The sequence below is a fragment of the Sander vitreus genome, chromosome 15 (assembly GCF_031162955.1).
Source record: "Sander vitreus isolate 19-12246 chromosome 15, sanVit1, whole genome shotgun sequence".
Classification (NCBI taxonomy): domain Eukaryota; kingdom Metazoa; phylum Chordata; class Actinopteri; order Perciformes; family Percidae; genus Sander; species Sander vitreus.
Genome location: NC_135869.1, coordinates 3,728,689 through 3,747,924, shown reverse-complemented (window position 1 = coordinate 3,747,924; position 19,236 = coordinate 3,728,689). Strand labels below are relative to the sequence as shown.

The following is a 19,236-nucleotide window of genomic DNA, read 5'->3' as shown; positions in this document are numbered from 1 at the left end:
TTCTTATTAAATGGTATCTTATTAAAGGTATTCTTGCTTATCTTTTTGCACATGCACACATAACCCAGATATGACCATAAGGAGTTTAAAGCTGGATGCACTACCATAAATAATGACCAGACTGAGCTGGGTGGGTAATAATAACCCAGTCATTTAAAGATGAGGATTTGGCAGCCATCTTGAATCTCCCTTTCTATTTCTGTCCCTGGCATCCCCTGGTTCACTGACACACTTCTTTATTTTTGCAGTAGTCCTCCCGCTGACTTAAAGGACACTTTTAGTCAGATAATTTCTTACTCTATGCAGATGACACTGAGCAGTATTTAACAACAAATACATTTTTTTTATTAAAATAAGCAGCCTAATGCTTGCAGGGGTAATCCAACAGTATCCAAATCACCATGAACACAAAAAGTAATCCAATACAACAAAGCACAAAGCCTAAAAACCACAGTCGAATCAACACCTATGTGACACAAAAACGGAACTACAGTAGTATTAAATGCTCGGAGTATTGATTACATTAAATTCATCAGCAGTAATACTGTTGATTAACTTAAAAAAAATATCAGAATAATAGATGTTATTTTGTCTCAGCATACAGTGAAAAGCAGAAGTGAGAAATGCCCCACTGAAGAAGCTGTTTCCAGCCAATCACATGCATGCCATTTCACTGTGTGAGCCAATAATGTGAAGGAAGTTTAGACAGCCACAAATAGATATGACACAGGCTTCTTGTAATGTTAGGACTCTGGTTTCACACACACACACACACACACACACACACACACACACACACACACACACATACACACATGCAGAAAGACTCTGGTAAATGTTCGCGCTCTGAGCTCATTCCTGGAAGAAGCACTGTAACCTGAGACAAGACGGGCTTTGTTCACACTGCTGATCGACATGCTTAGTTCTGAACAGCTGCTGAAGTCTGAGTCTAGGTTGTCAGTAAATATCTGTTTAAGGAAGAAAAAAAGTAAGATTTTAAGAAGAAGTTTGCCATTTGGCACACATACAATGTAAAAGACATGTCTGTGAGCCATAACAATAACAAAAGCTTGCCCATCTGATCTGATACCTACACTTTTCCCACTTTATTTAAACACATTTAAGTTTGATGTATGTCCATTTTCAATTAAAAGTAGCCTCTTATCAAGTAGAAATGAAGTGATTGCAAGTTATTTTGTGTCATTTAATCTTCCTGACAGACTTTCTGACAGCTTGACAAATTGTAGTTGACATTTTGCAATTAAAGCTTATTCTTCTTCTCTTAAAGTTAAATGAGTTGATACCACACTTCTGTATGTATGTTAAATATACAGCTAACTTCTACTATAATTTATTTTGGTCTGAAAGGGTTTTATGTTGAAATGTTAACTTTTATGTTAGTACCCTACCTGTATTAACTATTTATCTGTTTGTTTGTTTGTTGGTTTTATTTCATACTTGTAACCTTTATGTCTATATTGTGTCAGTGTCAGCACTAGGAAAGTGTTTATTTAAAATGTGTCTAAATAATCCTATAATGGATGGGCCGTGTAAGCGGCCAGACACGAAAATAAACAATTCAATACAGCCGGTTAGTTAGCATATACCATGGTCTGGGTAAATACTCTATTCCGATTGGCCGCAGGGTGTCCATTAAGTAAGGGTTAATGCCATAGGTGTCCATTGTCAAGTATTAATGGAATACGGCGATCCTGTATGCCGTTCAACTCGCTACTTCAGGCTGCGACCGACAGTAACATTACACATGGCATATCATTTGTTCGTGAAAGTCTGGATATTGATTTGGGGACAATGACATGGCTGGATAGCTAACTTGTCTTGTTAAACATACTGTCAAATTATATTTACTGATTGTCAACCATACATATGTTATTGACTTTGAATCTTGCTAGCTTACGTTAGCTTTTCTGATGTCTGGCTGATAACTGAGCCAAAGGGTTCTATGAGCTGAGCGGATTAGAAATATCACCCGTTGCCAAGTCGTATCTAAGGTCCGTCCTATTTACTGGAGCTGTGAACAACGTTGGCACTGCATAAGAACCTTAATGGGATGGCAATGATTTGTCTAGGTATTAGTCAAACCCTTAGGTCCATCCATCTTCGTCCGCTTATTTTGGTATCGGGTCGCGGGGGTAGCAGCTCCAGCAGGGGATCCCAAACTTCCCTTAGGTGTTACCAAGAAAACAGACGTAATAGACTTATTCGATTTTGATTGCAAAACACATGTAAACATAAATTATTGGTCTTAAAAAAATATATTTGCAAGTGAATATGGTATAAGCAGGTTAATGCCCTTCGAGGTGTCCATTATCAGTTAATGAATTCACTCTGCTGCGTGGATGTATTTTTCATTTTAAAAACAATCAAACTTGAGATGAAATGATCAGTAAGAGTATAGTTACTCACAGAAGTCAGTGTCATTTTATTGTCTCAAACTGATGTCCTTTACAGTGCAAAGCCTCAGGGGATTATGATACATTTCTTTCCCTTCTGTCTAGTTTTTACTTTTACTTTAATAATAAATAGTCTGTGTAATGAAAGTAATAAATAAAAGACATTTGTTGAATAAAGTGCCAAGAACAGCCACTTCACACACCATCACTTCTTTTCACTATCACCCCAGATATTCTCATACTGCTACATGAAAAATGTGTTACGAGCAAATATCTTTGCTTTTAACACACTTTAGAAATCTGTATCTGCATTATATCGTAGAAAGTAAAACTCAGACTGCAGTGGTAACACGGCCATAGGCACACAAACACAAACAGGTTAAGACCATGAGCTGTCTTTAGCCTTGTGATTAGTTTCAGGGTATTCCTGACCTCACTGGCACACACTAACAAACAGCAGTGAGCTCATGGGGTGTAAATAGCTCAGTGGGAGGGACAGAGCAGGACAGCTGGGGTATATAAGAGAGAGAAGTACTGTGTAATGTCTCAAACTACCAGAAAGCAGACTAACAAGAAGAAGAAACTCTTCACTGGAGCCTAAAGATATCAAGTCTGAGAGAGGGAATCTGCCCCCAAAGAAACAAAAAGAAGGATTTGCAGGTTGCTGAAGTCAAGTTTACCAAGAACTGTCCTTTGACGCTGACTTAATGGCCCAGCATGCAGCTTTGAGCAGCCTGTTCGGCGATGACCCTTTCTTCAGCCAAGAGCAGCTGCTGTGGCCGCTGCGTCACGAGGCCCTCTCCTCACTGCAGCAAGACTTCTTCAACCAGAGATCCAAACTGGCCGACAGCCTTCTGAGGGAGCTTCACGATGGGCCCCTCCTCAAACTTAACAAGTTGCCTCTCATTTCCTCCACTTTGGCGAGGTATGTACAGTAAATGTGTAACTCAGTAGTGGTTACTCCTGATTGGCTTTGTTTTAGGCCGTTTTCACACCTAAAGTTTGTCACCCATTTTGAATGTTATCATTCCATTGAATGGGCTTTGTCAGTGGTTAACAGCCTCATAGCTATTTGTCAGAAGGGACTGTTACACCTACTAGTAGGTTCAAAAGACCGTTATATGTAACGATCGCTATTAGTGTTTTCCTGGACCCCTTGGCGTCACATTTCACAACTCTGAGAGTCTTGTTGTGAATTCAACCTTCTTGGTTAGGTTTAGGCAACTAACTTACTTTAGTTGGTTTTAGTAAAAGAATGTGGTTTTGGTTAAAATATTTACATTTGTGGTTAAGTTAGGAACATTACATAAGGAACGTATGATAGTTAATGTTCAAAAAGACGCCAGAAAAGTCAAAGTGACATCAGGTTTCACACAGGAGTTCCAACCTTTCGATACTACTACTGCTCTCCATACGTCATTTTACAGTGCCGCAGTCAAGTTTGTATTCTCTGTGTTTTCCCCTTGGTTCAGGTTCTTTTTACGAAAATCCAAGCGAACAAAAATGCATTACACTACAAACCACGCAAGAACGTTCACTCTTCTTATTTGTCAGATGTGTCTGAAAGAAAGTAAATACATGAAGTACAGTTTACATGCTCTGCCACATCACAGATTGCAAAGCACACCTGACTAAAAGAGCCATTTACCTGAGACTTGCGGAGTACACAGTTTCGGGTATCAGATCACTTTCTCACGATAAACCGCTCCAGAGTCCGCTTGAAAGCGTACCGAGACCTCCCTAGGTCTAAGTACACTAAGTACACTTTTGGTGCGCATCCGGGGGTGATTGCTGCATTCACACCTGCCCAAAACGAACCGCACCAAGGGGAAAGATGAACTCTAGTGCAATTCAACCGAACTAAATGAGGCAGGTGTGAAAGTCACCTTAGTGAGGTCTTAGTGTAGTTGTTTTGGTCCGCACATCTGCCCAAAAAAATCACACCAACAAACCAGTCTGATTCACCCGCGCTGAAAAACGCTGGTTTGAAAAATGCCCTCAGACACCAGTGGAGTCATGAAGCTGCTTCTGATCTAGTTTCTGATTCTCTTTCAGGCTCAGTGATGGTAAAGAGCAGCTGAGAGAGACAGCGAGCGGAGAGCTGCACCAGGAACCTCAACAGGCCACAGAGAACGGCGACCTCCTGGTGACCCTAGACGCTCGCGGTTACGCCCCCAATGACATCACTGTCAAACTAGTGGGGCGTAGCCTGGCGGTGGTGGCCAAGAAGCAGGCCGGAGCAGAAGAGAGCCAGTCCTGCTCCTCCTCCTCCTCCTGCGCCTCCTTGTGCTCCTCGGCCTCGTCTCAGATGGGATTCGTCCAGAGGATCGACATTCCCGCGCACCTGGATCTGTCCGGCCTCTCCTGTTCCCTGATGAATGATGGACAGCTGCGTATCCACGCCCCCGTGACCAAGCAGCCAATCGGTGAGGAGCAGGAGGTGCCCGTTCGGTTCAGGACATCGCTGGAATTTCCTCTTACCAAGGACAAGACAAAGGAGGAACACAGACTAATGCACCCATGATACACACTCCACACATACTGTCAGTGTGAAAACACATTTTTAAATAAATGAATAAAGAGTCCTGTTTTTATGCTCACACATACACACTTCCACTTAAAGATGTCTATAACGAGTAAAGTTTACCATTACAAAATGAAGAGAATATTTATTTTATAATTATTTGCAATTTGTATGACCTGTTGAAATGAAATAAAGTGTATGATTTTCAAAAAACTATTCTCTTTGTACAGTGGTCACTGCATGGGGAAGGGGTTAATTAACTTACGTGATGGACTTTTGTGACCAACAGATGGTGCCAGCAACCAACGTAGAGAAAGAATGGAGGAGACGAGAGAGAGAGAGAGAGAGAGAGAGAGAGAGAGAGAGGGGGAGACTGAAAGTAGTAGGAAGAAAAGAGAAGAGTCTTTAATGCTAGCATCACGTTTACTTCCCCTCAGTAGACTAAAGTAGTAACTTTAAAGGTTTCCAGTGACATGTGCTTTCCTGGGGAGAAGTTATTTGTTGGCATGTCGAAGCAGGTGACAAACAAAAGCAGCAGTTAAATGTTGTATGAGCCCTGCCCTGAAGGTATTACAACAGAGGCAAGAAAAAATGAAGGCTTTGGAGAAAAGAGGGGGGAGGAGAGGAGAAGAGAACCTAGAAAAAAAACCATATTCCTATGTCTTGGGGATATCTGGCCTTGCAGGTAATTTGGGGCATATGCTGGCATACCCAATGGAGGAATTATGTTTGTGATGCTGAACAGAAACAGAAAATGGTATTTAAAAAATACAGTGATTCTTTCAAGAGTGTCCCCGATTGTTTTAATAAGGACTTATTGCTTCAGTAAGTAATCCTTCTGAAAACTGTTTAAAAGTATTATGTGAATTGCGAGTGAGTTGCCACTGCAACAATGATTTTTTATTCATTAAAACATTTTCAATGATGTGAGCACCACAAACAAAATTCCATCGACCCTTATCACATTGCATACATCTTAAAGGCCGATATCTAAACACCTGGGAATCCATGATTTTAAAACCCTTTAGTTTTCCGTCTGTCTCTTTTTGATAACCTATCTGTTCCCCTCTCACTCATACTGTCTGTCTCCCCTTGAATCTTTTGTTTTTGTCCTCCCAGAATGACATGTCTTCACAGGCTCTGCAGGGGTGTGTTGTGTGTAAGTTTGTGATTGACTGTGCATGTATTTGTGTTATTTGTGTTTGAGTGTCTGCATGTGCATAAGTTCTTTCGCAATGACGTCCTTCAGATTGAGTTTTTTTGCTGGCGAATAAGAACTATGGAAAATAGTTTTCCTGTGTGTGTGTGTGTGTGTGTGTGTGTGTGTGTGTGTGTGTGTGTGTGTGTGTGTGTGTGTGTGTGTGTGTGGTAAGGTGTTGAGAAAAGTGTGCATGACTTGCAGATGATGATCCCTAGCATCACTGTGATTATTTGGGCCCCACAGACACCATCACCAACCCTTCAGCGCATACACACACACACACACACACACACACACACACACACACACACACACACACACACACAGGAAAACTGTCTATTTTCCATGGTGACAGTTATGAGGTCATAATGATGATGGATTCTCCAGCCCTGTGAGGTGGTAAACTTTGTTTCTCCTGGAGACAGACTTCCTCAGAGGAGGACGCTGTTTAGACTGGCATCTCAATAATCTGATTTGAGCTGGTTTGAGCTGGTTTGAGCTGGTGTGTGCTCCAGTCCAGTTGATTTCCCTACTCAATTGATTCCTTTTATTTTATTTCTGTTGACATCTAAAATGGGTAGTAGCAGTGGTGGGACAAAGTCATTGGGCACTGTGTAACAACAATGTATCGTATGTATCGTGATTTTTACTGATGATTCACCTAAATATTTTCTGTTTATACAGTACCGCTAACGGCGACTACATCATATTCTCCACTCACCATTCAACAATGGTAAGCTATTGATGCTGGTACAATTTGACATTGACTAGCCATTTGGTTGGTGGACAAAATAGTTAATTGTGGACCCTGTCTGCTTGTTTTTGATCCACCACCAGTGTCTAGACTCCATCGGGGGGATATTCCTGCCTATTCATGGCCTCTCTACCCCTTATAAAACAAATTACATAGCAATGGAGTCTAATCACCAAAGACTGTACATTCTACCCTTGTGTATCATACAATGAATAAACTTATTCTACGAACTTTCAACTAAGTCTCTCCTGATTGAAATAAAGAAGGAGTGGACTATTTGTACATTACATGTACAATAGGCCAGGAACACTAATTTTGTAATTGGAGTCTGAGTTAAAGTAACAATCTTTTACCAGGGACATGTAGCTTTAGCCCAAGGGGCAACCTCCCATGCTGAGCAATGAAACACATGCGGAAGTGCCAAAAACTGCAGTTCATCGAGTGGCCACCTGAGTCTGGCTCCAGAAGTTAGTCAATATCCAAAGACCCCCATGTTATAAATGCCCAACTTTACAGCAAAATTAAACATGTTTACAGCCTGGTTCAAAAAACGTTTGTCCTTATAGCTCAGTTTACCCCTCATAACAACTCTGGGGGGGGGTGAAGTTTTTATAACTCATCAGATTAAAATCATATTTAGGCTTAAAGTTCTGCATAGTTAAGGGCATGGTCACTTTGACAGGTGCCTGTAGTGAGACGAGGCTAACCCTGCAGCTCTGCTCTCTGACACTACAGCTAACGCTAATCCGAGTCACTGCTACTTGCCCTCCCTACGTGTTTTTGTCTTTTGGACAATTTAAGCAAATTTCCGATGCAGAATATGGTTTGCTGTACTTTAGTTGTACTAATGGACCCTCCCAAGAAGTCTACGCTCCAGTTCTTTTAACGTTCGTGAGCATTATTAGCACGTCAACTAGCCAATTAGCCATGGACCAAAGCCGCGTAGCAAGACACTCACACTTAAATTTACAGTGAAAGAAACTTTTAGGCAAAGGGAGTTTGTGTGAGTTTGGAAAATAAATATATTCACTATTATGTCACATCTGCAGGATAAAGTGGAGCAAGGGAGCCTAAATATCTCAACATATAGATGACAGTAAATACTTTTGGTTGTCTTGTTGTCTTTTTAAAGACAGCTGTCTAAAGTCACCAAGACTGGTACTTAGTTTATGCTGTGTGGTGAAGATATCACAGGTGGCTATGACTAAACATATTGTAACAAATATAAAAGTTTTTTTTCTTTTCTAAACAGTCATATAATAATCTTACACATCGCTGTCGATCGCAGTTATGTAACACAAAGCTTTAGTCCCCTGCGGACTTCTACCAATGTCAAAATCATTAACATGCACAGTTTACAATAGCGACGGCCGAGCCCTCTCAACCTCCTGATAGCAGGCAGAATGAGGGCCTGCAGGTGAGCTAAGTTAGCTAACGTTATAGGACTTGGATCTTTAGTGTTAATACATGTAAGTTTTTGTAACTTAATTTAAGTCTTATCTCAATAACAAATAATTATATTACGTTTCATTTTACAAATTCGGGTTAACTTACCTCAAACAAGCTGGGACAAACGAGTAAATTACCAACCGGGAGGAACTTGTCTGCAGTAGCTAGCAACAGAGTAGCTTATCCTAGCCTAGCTTCTTAGCCATTGCTAGCATGGAAGCTTCGAGCTAGGCGGGTGTGGTTTTTGCAACCAGGCTTCATTGAGCCCGCCTGGTACGCCTCAGCCCCACCCACTCTCCGCCTTCTGACATACTTTGAACCTCATTTGGGCTCATCAGAAACTAATGGGTGACGACACGGAGAGGCTGTCCATATTTTTAACAGTCCATGCTTAAGCCGCAATCTTTCAGCATTATATTGTGTATGTAGCCATCATGTGCATGCAACCCACCCACTCAATACTAATTTCTTACAGGATTATCATGTGCCCGTTTAGATCCGATCCTTTGCATGAGAGATCGATTGGTGAGGGGTTACCAAAATGCTAAACTAGAATGTGTTTACAGTAGCCAACACATTTGGGCCTGTGACTCTGACTAGGGTGCCTAGTTAGCTTATTATATAGCGTTACTGTGAGCTTAAAACTCCCATACAGTCATTCCTAGCCACTAACTCTAATTTAACACCTAAATCAAATTACTATCACACATGAATAAACATTGAACCACGATGATTGAATGTCATTAGCCTACACGAAAATATCTGTTCCAGAATCAGGTCATTTTACCCTTTAAATGTCCTCATGGCTCAAAAGAAATAAAATACCCAGGTTTTTTAATACTCAAGTTTGTGGTACCACAACGTTGGCGTGCTTGATAGAGCTCATTTGAAATCCTCACAGAAAATAATTAGTACTCACTGTTCCTCGGTAACTCAAAGCTGTACGATGAAGAAACCTGTCCTGGGTCTCTGTCCGTGTGCAAAACACAGGCTCCTCTGCCATGCAGCGGAAAGTCCTGAGCACCTCTAGGCTACTGCAGCAGCCTGGGTGGCAGCATTCGATGTACACTATCCTAAAATTCACAATCACTATTTAGCTTACTAAAGCTTTACTATCAATGTTCATATCATTATCGGACATTGAGACACTCACTCAGAAACTCAGTGACAACGTAGGTTTTCCGCACGCACGCAGTCTCTTCTCCCAGCTCCTGAGAGTGATAGTTAACTAGCTAGCTAACGTTAGCTAATTAGCAACCGTCACACGTGGCTATGGCGTTCACTCCACTTCAGTAGAAATACTGCCGATTGAAACAGCACCAAAACACAGTTTACTCTCCCGTTTCAGCAGGGTTACACACTTACATAAATCCCCCGGTTCTTAACTTTAATTAACAGTAATTCAACCAATGTACTGAACTTCATCAGCGTCAGCACTTAGAGATTATCTTTCTGTTCCACACCTCTCTGATTGGCTAATAACAAAATTGACACCTGGCCCCACCCAATACAGAGCACCTGAGAGGGTCAAAGGCTACTTAGAACAGAGGACATTTTACAATATCTTACAAAACTATATATTTCTCCATGCTAATGCAAACGTTGTTAAGAATAACAACGTTAAGAAATAAGAAATAAATATCAGAGAAACAACATATAGCCTAATAAATAAAATAAACAAATTTAGCACGGCACTACATACATATTCAAAAACCAGGATTTAATTTGAGCTGAATACTGTCAGATTGGGACCGGGACCTATTTGATTGGACCTGGCACCTCCTATTGTCACTATCAAAATCTGTAAATACATGTTGTGTAATATTTAATGTTATCTGTTCTGTCATTCTTTTATTTCCCATCGAAGTTACTTGTAAATTGCTTGTTTGCCTATTTTAGATACATTTTAAATCAGATTATTTTTAGAGAGAGAGAGAGAGAGAGAGAGAGACGTCAATCTCAGGTCATGCAGTGATGCCTGAAGTGTGTAAGTTTTGTGCATGTCAGCCAACGTTACTGCGATTTGAATTAGGATAGGCCTACATGTAATGTTTGCATGTAATAGTTTGGCATATTGCTGTAAGCCCCCACAGCCAGTGGTTGTTTCTAGAGCCCTACACGGGCCAAAACTCCAGCCCTAGCCCAACAAAGTCTTCAATTTTTCAGTCTGTGCCCGACCCAAGACAGACAAAAATAGCTTTAAGCTCTCTCTGAAGCATGCTTTCTCTGATGCGCAAAACCAAACACACACACATCGACACATACACGCTACTAAAATTAGGGCCCCAATTTATTATAGGCCGACCCGAGCCTGGTCTATAGGCTGAAAAAAGCCTGCCCGTATCTACTCTGCCTAACTTGCAGGCCTCTAGTTTGGGTTTTATCGGTGTGCTGCACATAGTATTGTTTATTATGTCATTCTTGGTTCAGCACAGCAGCATCTGTTGCCTGTCAGGCTGTTCTCATGAACCATTCCTACATATCGCTACGAAACATAATGCACTGTAATTCATGTGTATTCAATGTAATCATTTCTGTAGGCTATGCATTACATTAACTGCTGCTGTATAAGAGACTTTGTTGTCCGCTTAGGCAGGAGGTCGGGGTGGATTGGTGTTTCGTGTCCCATGGAAAACACAAGAGTTTCACCCAGGAAACACTTGTCAGTGTCCCAGGAGTACTAAATAAGGGGACCGCTGTTTAAATCCAAAGCATTATCTTTTGTCTAAACTTAACTGTAGCCGCATGACGATCACCTTTTGTCGGCTAAAGTTCACTGCAATGGCCATTGAAATGACCGTAACCTCCCAGTGCCCTGTACCCGGTTCACAGTACACTTTTCTCAACTAAATTGAATTGAAAAGTGTGACTTGTGACTGGTTGACGCGTGACCGTGAACAAATTGTTGTGCATACATTTTTCATGCAACATCATACCAACCTGATCATGAGAATGTGTTGTGTCTGTGTGCCAGGCACTGTGGTTTTGATGTGTTCCATGCATACATTCCTTGACTTGATTACCTTTTTTTTTTCTCTGAGACCCGCCGGAATAAGAACACGCTATGTAAGCACACAGAGAGAGAGGGATGGCACAATAACTTGCGTAGCTCGGGACTGTTAAAAATGCCACAACCTCGCCTACAGCTGCATCCCACCTGACTAATGCACTAATGTCACTACAGCATTGGTGGTGAGCAATTCATCCTTCAGGCTTCATTTTGTAATCTCTTCCTCTCTTTTCACGTATCACAATAAGACAGGCAGGCCATCACTCTCATTCTTACATCAGTGTGTGTTGCTCTACTACAAACTGCCAACATGTAATTGATGACTTAAATAACCATCTGTGTACCTAACCCTGGAGTAAAGACATAATGGCATGCTGGATGTGAAACAACTTATTAAAGAATCATTTTGTACCCTGATCAATCAATCAAACAGACAACTAATATTAATCTTAGTTTTGACAGCTGGTCTGGTTTGACGCTGCTTCATTTGCAGTACTGTGTGGGAAGCGTAAGATGCTAACACTATCAGGGTTAGGTATTTGATTCCCACTGGGCCACCCATGAACAAAGTGGATGGGATTTTGTCAGCTATTGTGAGTCATTTTGGATCAAGATGTCCCACCAAATGGCATCAGAGTTACGATGCTGGCAACTGATTCATCAAAGGGGACAAATTGTCATGCACTGTCACTTTTACCACTTTACAAATGTAAACAAGCAAGTCTGCTTCTACAGCTTTGAGGACGCATTTTACTTGTGGTGTTCAGCATTCTTACGCCGCAGCAGTCACTGTGGTGCATACAGTAATAATGATGATGATAATGATGTGCCATCACCACTGTTGTAGTCAAGACCACATAAACTGAGACCAGAGTGTATCAAGACTGAGACAAGACCAAGACTTTGAGTGGTTGAGACCGAATCAAGACCAAGACCAAGGCAGGGCAAGACCGAGTCAAGACCAAGACCAGAACGGTGCGAATCCGACACTGCATGACACGATAAAATGTGGAAAATGCAAGCCACAGGCACTCCTCAAATTGATCTGAAAGATCCACATTCTCATTAAATAGAAAACACGAAACACAAATTAATATTCTTTTTCATTTACTTTTATTGCCAGAAGTGTACCTGAGAAATGCCTTGATAAAACAATCAAAAAGCAGTTGTGGCGTTGCCCCGCCTTGAAATAAAATCCTGAGTCCTCTTTATCTGAGACAGAGACAAGACCAAGTAAACATGCGGTCGATTCCGAGACGAGACGGACACCTTCAAAAAGTGGTCTTGAGACCGATCTCAAGTATTACAACACTGGCCATCACTACATAATGCGGTGTTAAGAGGTTGTGGACATTTAACATATTTCTGTGAGATCAGGTTGGCCTACAATCAGGAATCCACATGTTTTGTTTAGTTGCAGGGTGTGCAAGCTTCACTGTCGCCAGGAACTGTGCTAAGCTAGGTGTTTATAGTCACAAAATCCCTAAAACATAGGATGGCTGCTAACACTCCATCGCTCTCTCTTTCTACATGATTGGAATACAGAAGACGGGATGTGCGGATGTTGAGGCTTTGCAGTTGACTTTCAATTTACATTAGGCAAAATGTATACGTTTTATTTGAATTTCTTTGTACTGGGTGAAGAAATACACGCTTTAGGATATAAGTCTTAAATTAAAACTTAAGTCAAACAATCAAAATACCCATTAAATTCCACGCAGTCCATTTCATTGCCAACCTGCATCGTGGTTCCATTTACAGAAAGAATGGTGATTAACATGTGTGTGACTTCTATCTAGTTGAGGATTAGGAGTTGATCATTTCTGAACAAATTTCAGGGCAAATTTCTCATTTTTTGTATCACTTCATACTATCTCAACACCACCACTTCTTTCCTTTCTCTCTTCCCCTTCCTGTATTTTACTTCACTTTGGTCTATTTAGTTGTGCTTCTTTCATTGTCTTAAGGTGTACTGTAGTTGTTCTTGCTGTTGTCTGCCTTTTTATTTTTTCTGCTTCCATTTGCAAAGAGGCAAACAGGCGTGTTGCTGGATGTGGGAAGATTGATGGTTGAAATGAGCTTTATTGATCGGAAAAAAAGGCTACCAAACGGAAAAGCCCTGGGGCTCCTCGTCCACTTCTTTACCCTTTTTTCCTTTCTCGCTGGTTTCTGTTTTTTATTTTGAGAATTTCCTTGATCCACCATGACACTAGCCTGGCTGACACCAGACCCTTCTCAGTTGTAACTGAGAGTGGGTCTGGGAAAGGTTCATTGACAGTTCATTTCCAAAGGGGCATCACCAACGGACGCCGCTTTAATGCCTCTGGGCGCAACTGGATAGTCCTTCAACCAATCAGACCAACGGTCCGGGTGACGCTGCGCTTCGGTAGCCGTCATGTTGAATATAAACAAAAAGCTGCTCGCCGTCGCTGCGCTATCGTCGTCGCGTAAAGCCCGCCTCAGCGGTTGTGATTGGTGCCTCGATTTTGGGGACATTGGAAATGGGTTTGAATGGGCTCTTCGCCAGACTGTCTTGCAGAGCAAATCTCAAATTTGCCGGAAGTTCGTCAAGGTTTACCCAGGCTACCATGATACACCATGATACACTCCCTCTCCTATAGTCGCATTGGTGGTAGTCTGGCTCAACGAATGTGCATTGCTGAAGCCTCACATCAATAAATCAAGGATCCTAGTGGCCTGAGGGTAGAAGCTCCTCCTGAGCATCTCAGTGCTGGCCTGGTGTATCCGGTACCTTCTACCCGACCTCGACAGGAAGAAAAGGAGATGACATGTCTCTCCCCTTCTTCTGTCTCTTCTGCAAGGGCACTGTTGCTGCATCCAGGGCTTAGCACATGAAGGATGGAATTGGTTTAAATAAATGCAAACAAGCCATAGCGTATTTTTCCCCTATTCCAGAATAGATAAGGGGTGTAGCTAGGCCATACTTAGCAGCACTGACACAACACTATGGAGATAGGTCTGGCAATGCAAGACTACACTGGTGTAAACTGCTACAGCCCAGTCTAAACTTGGCGTACTTGTGTTCCTATAGTTTTTAAAATTAGAATGGAAGGCAGAGCCTTCATCTATCAGGCTCCTCTCCTGTGGAGCCATCTTCCAGTTTCGGTCAAGGAGGCAGGCAGCCTCTCCACATTAAAAAGTAGGCTTAAGACTTTCTTTTTGATAAAGCTTATAGTTAGGGCTAGCTCAGGTTTGCCTTACCTGTATGCACTCTTGTCCCATTAATGCATGTTACTAACGTAGCATCTTCCCCGGAGTCCTTGTATTTTCTCATCTCGCAGGTTTCCTTGGATTGTGGTTGCACCTGGATTGTGGTTGTGCCTGCTACTGTGGTCCCACTCAATGCCCACTGTATTACTTTTTCAATTAGGAGAGACTTCCTTGCAAATATGAAAAGATTTATTGTAAATTACATAACCCAAATATGAAATGTACAAAGTCTTTGGAGATTAGACTCCATCGTAACAATATGTTTTAAAGGGGTAGCGAAACCCAGACATATCCCCCGATGGAGTCTAGACACTGGTGGTGGTGATGAAGGAGCACAGGAGACCAAATCGAAAGTGCCAAGGGGGCGGTCAGCTGACGAAAACCCAGGGTACCATGGGTGAGACGATCGGTGGTTGAAGGGGAGGAGGCGGGTCGCACTCTAGTCCTGAAATGACAACTGACAACCGCAGAGGAGAGACCAGATTTAAAACAGGGATGTCATGCTGTGATTGGCTTGTGAAACACATGGCTGAATCTGATTGGTTACTGAAAGTGAATGCCTAGAAACAGCTGACAACTAAGTGTGATGTGAAAACGTTATTGAAGTCTTCCTGAAAGAACTTGAGCTCCATTAGTCATATATCTTGTCACGGTTGCTGGAATGTTGGGTCCCTGTAAATTAAAGAGTAATGTTCAAGACCTGCTCTATATGAAATGTGTCATGAGAACTTCTGTTGTCCTGTTGTTCTGGCGCTATATAAATACAAATAAATTAGATTTGACTTGATAAAACAAAAACAAAAAGACAACACCAGTCATAACCGTTAAGATTAAAAAAAATCCTTTGCCTGATCTTCAGATCAGGATGTGTTTTGGTTCAAAATAAGTCCACTAACAGGTCTTTAAAATAGTTACTTTAGTAAGATAATAACCAGTTCTTTTTTGAATGTGTAATGAAAACTCTCTTTTCAAGCTCACATTTCACTTGCATGTGCATTAATGTACATGACAAATGTTTTGCCTCGATTTTTCCTTTCCTTGGTACTTTTCATTATGGGCATGTGTTGCTAATTTTTGAGAAGCTAATAATAAAAGAGTCTATAGGAGACTATGATGGCATTGCATTGTTAATCAACAGCAACAGATAATGTCATTAGCAGCCAGATAAAATTGAATTGACTGCGTGCTAGTGGAAAGGGAATCAAAAGTGTAATAATATGGCTATGAAATTTGAGCTCATTAATCTTAGCCATTATATAACCTGTAGTAATATTTAATAAAGGGTTTGAGGCATGCTTTATTTGACAGATTATTGTGACTTTGACTTAGAATATGCTCACATCACTGCAGTAGGAACAGACACATGCAGAGCAGGAACTGAGCGTAACACAGATACACACACCAGGCAAACGCATTGCAAAAAAATTTACAATAGCAAGCAAAACGCGAGTACACACACACCAACGCGCACACACACACACACACACACACACACACACACACACACACACACACACACAGCAGGGTACATTAGACTGATGTGTTGTTGTGCACTGATGCGGCTGATACGGCTGGTTATCAGCGAAGTCTGGCTATCATATTGCCCTGACAGCACGGAGATACAGATAGAAGAATCACAGACTAAATAAACACTGAAAGACTGAGCTACAAGCCCGGAGATGGACTTTTAAAGTGTGTGTGTGTGTGTGTGTGTGTGTGTGTGTGTGTGTGTGTGTGTGTGTGTGTGTGTGTGTGTGTGTGTGTGTGTGTGTGTGTGTGTGTGTGTGTGTGTGTGTGGCAATGCTGAGTGACATGTAGTGACAGCGATAGCACTGTGTTTTTTATCAGCGCTGGTTAAATGTTTCCTGCCACTCTTCCTCCCCGCTTTCAACTACTTTAACCTTTACAAGGCTGCTGTTAATACAATCACAAACACACAACTTCGAAAAGATAATGATGCAGACGCACTGACATGCTCTTTCTGAGCTATGTTTTATTCTTACTATTATTGAGTTCACATTCACAGCTGACAGGAGCTCCCTGGTACGACCATAGTCTGCTTCTGCAGGAGACCCAGTAGGCAGCTTACTCACAACCAGCCAACCTGCTGTTCTTCATGCATGTCAACCAGATTTGTTTGCCCTGGTTTGTGAGTGGCTAAAAAAAACTTGATCAGTTCAAATATTTTGGTCAGTCAGTGTGCAGTGTACTTCTGGGGACATGTCAGTCCCCAGAAGAAGCTACAGAGTGAGCGCTCCTCGCTTTCATGCTGCTCTCCGTGCTGGCAGCTGTGGACCTGGACCCAGCGTGAGTCTGAAAGGGACGGAGGCAGCTGCCCGAGAAAGCGAGGCTTTGCCCAGTCAGGCTCCGAGATAATGTTATCTTCTTCCTTCTGCTTGGAAGATGTAAATTTACAGCTCACAGCAACTAAATACAATTTCTAAAACGGTTTCATCTTATCGCAAATCTTGGGTCTGAACTGGGCTTTAGTCTTGTTCAAATGTATCGTTTCAGTGGCGTGAGCTCAACAAACTACACTCTATTCACCTCCATTATATTAAGGGTGGAGGCCGAACTTTCTGACGAATGAGTTTGAATTATTTTAATTCTTTCATGATTTTTAACAATTACTCCGAGGTTAAGAAAATGGGTCAACTTAGTTTTAAAGTGACACAAAGAACAAAATCATCCATGCACTCATTCAGAGTAAAGGTGTATTCACCTCGCCTGGTAAATGTTCATGCTTTTTTCTCTCGCACTAGTAGATTCATCATGAGCAACTCTGAACAGTTTTTTGATTAGATAATGTTTAGTCATCAAGGAATAATTGTAGGTCTGTGACGTTTTTGAAACGTGTGTGTGTGTGTGTGTGTGTGTGTGTGTGTGTGTGTGTGTGTGTGTGTGTGTCCACATGTGTCAGGATCATGGGGCAGACCTGCAGCAGGTGCTGCCTCAACAGACAAACAGACAGCCCAGGGCAGTGAGAGAAGAGAGATGAAGAAAGAGAAGAAAGAGCTGTCACCTTTAATCTGCATCCAGACCCACTAAGGACTGCACTCTGACTCATCCTCTGCTGTGAGAAAACACACACACACACACACACACACACACACACACACGCTTAAGGTTACAGTCCTTAGAACAGCAACATTTTTGACTGGAATAGAGTCGTTTCAATTGAATTGCCACAATCAACCTCCAAGTAAATCCAAATGTGTGAGTTTTCAAAAACTTGAACTTTGTTAACGGTCATTCTAAAACCAAACGACAATGGTAACTTACTGTCCTATTAGAGCGGAAGTAAACACTTCATCACCAAACTTCCAGTACCACACATTTCGCTAGGACAGCAGAAGAAATATCCCTGAGGAACATTGTGGTTTGACCGTGTTCAGACTGACTGCAAAATGTCTTTTAAAGGGTGCTACTATTGCATACGAAGTCACTGGAATGATACAGTGGTGATGATCCAGTGAGGAAAGCTGATGTAGGTGGCTCAAATTGATGGGTTTAGCGATGGGTCAACTTGAGCAAAAAAATCATGCTTATGCAGAGGCTTTATGACTTCTCTTCATGAACATACAGGGGGAAAGGGAAATGGACAGAGACTGGAGGGAAATATCCATATGACCCGATCAAAACTCATACGAACACCTATCAAGACAGTGAACTCAGATAATTGATCAGCAGGTTTGTCAGGCTCAACATTACACTCACCATATAATGAGTTCTTCTTGTTTTTTGTCAATATCTTCCAGCCTAATGTAAGGTGGTACTTCAGTATGTTTTCATCTCGAGATAGTTTTCAGTGTCATTTTTGTTTTATTCCACTCTCTCCTTTTTAAAGCCACTGAAATCTGTTTCCATCTTGTTTTCTGTTGTCTTATGTCGTAGTTTAAGCTGGATCCTAAAAAGGGTGAGTGGCAGTTTAAATGCCACGTCTCTTGGGTAGACAGTCACACACACACACACACACACACACACACACACACACACACACACACACACACACACACACACACACACACACACACACACACACACACACACACACACACACACACACACACACACACGCACCATAGTCAGTAATTGCCCTTTTAGTAAAGCATTATCACAGGTAAAAGTATTTGTGGAAGGAACTATGGTGTGCTGGCTTCTCTAAACACACATTCTACATTTTCTACCAAGTACACACACACACACACACACACACACACACACACACACACACACACAGTAGGGCGGTTGGCTCCTGTGTTTACGCAGGGAAAACACTATAGAGAGCTCATCTCTGTCATGTTTGTACTGCTTTTATTGACTTTCTGAGTGGATCATACGCCGACAGAAACAGACAATGAGGGAGAGTGATTACTATGGATGAATTGATCTGTCTGGAAAAATAAAGAATAACGTTTTCTATTTTCCCCCCTTTTTTATCCAATGTGTTTATACATATGAGACTGAGACAGAGAAGAAAAAATATAATAATGAAATAATTAAAACCTACAGTTCTCAGGGTAAGGTAAAGTAAATAGTGAACTCTCATGTTTGTGTGTCTCAGAGAAAGAGAAAATGTGTGAGAGAGGAGCGGAAAGAGAGAGAAAGACTGTTGAAGTGTAGCACCTTTCACTCCGATCTGGTTCACTAACA

General features: G+C 41.7%; 1 protein-coding gene across 1 annotated transcript; it reads left to right on the top strand.

Moving 5' to 3' along the window:
* Positions 1-2,913: 2,913 nt before the first annotated feature.
* Positions 2,914-5,154, top strand: hspb9 (heat shock protein, alpha-crystallin-related, 9). Its single transcript, XM_078269616.1, has 2 exons — positions 2,914-3,339; positions 4,470-5,154. Exons 1-2 carry the CDS (start codon positions 3,122-3,124, stop codon positions 4,936-4,938), a joined length of 687 nt encoding a protein of 228 aa, XP_078125742.1. The 5' UTR covers positions 2,914-3,121; the 3' UTR covers positions 4,939-5,154.
* The last annotated feature ends 14,082 nt before the right edge of the window (positions 5,155-19,236 follow it).

Excerpts from the sequence above, each read along its gene's own strand:
- hspb9 (XM_078269616.1), top strand. The coding sequence starts at position 3,122 with ATGGCCCAGCATGCAGCTTTGAGCAGCCTGTTCGGCGATGACCCTTTC. Across the intron at positions 3,340-4,469 it reads ATTTCCTCCACTTTGGCGAG|GCTCAGTGATGGTAAAGAGC; the intron begins GTATGTACAGTA and ends ATTCTCTTTCAG.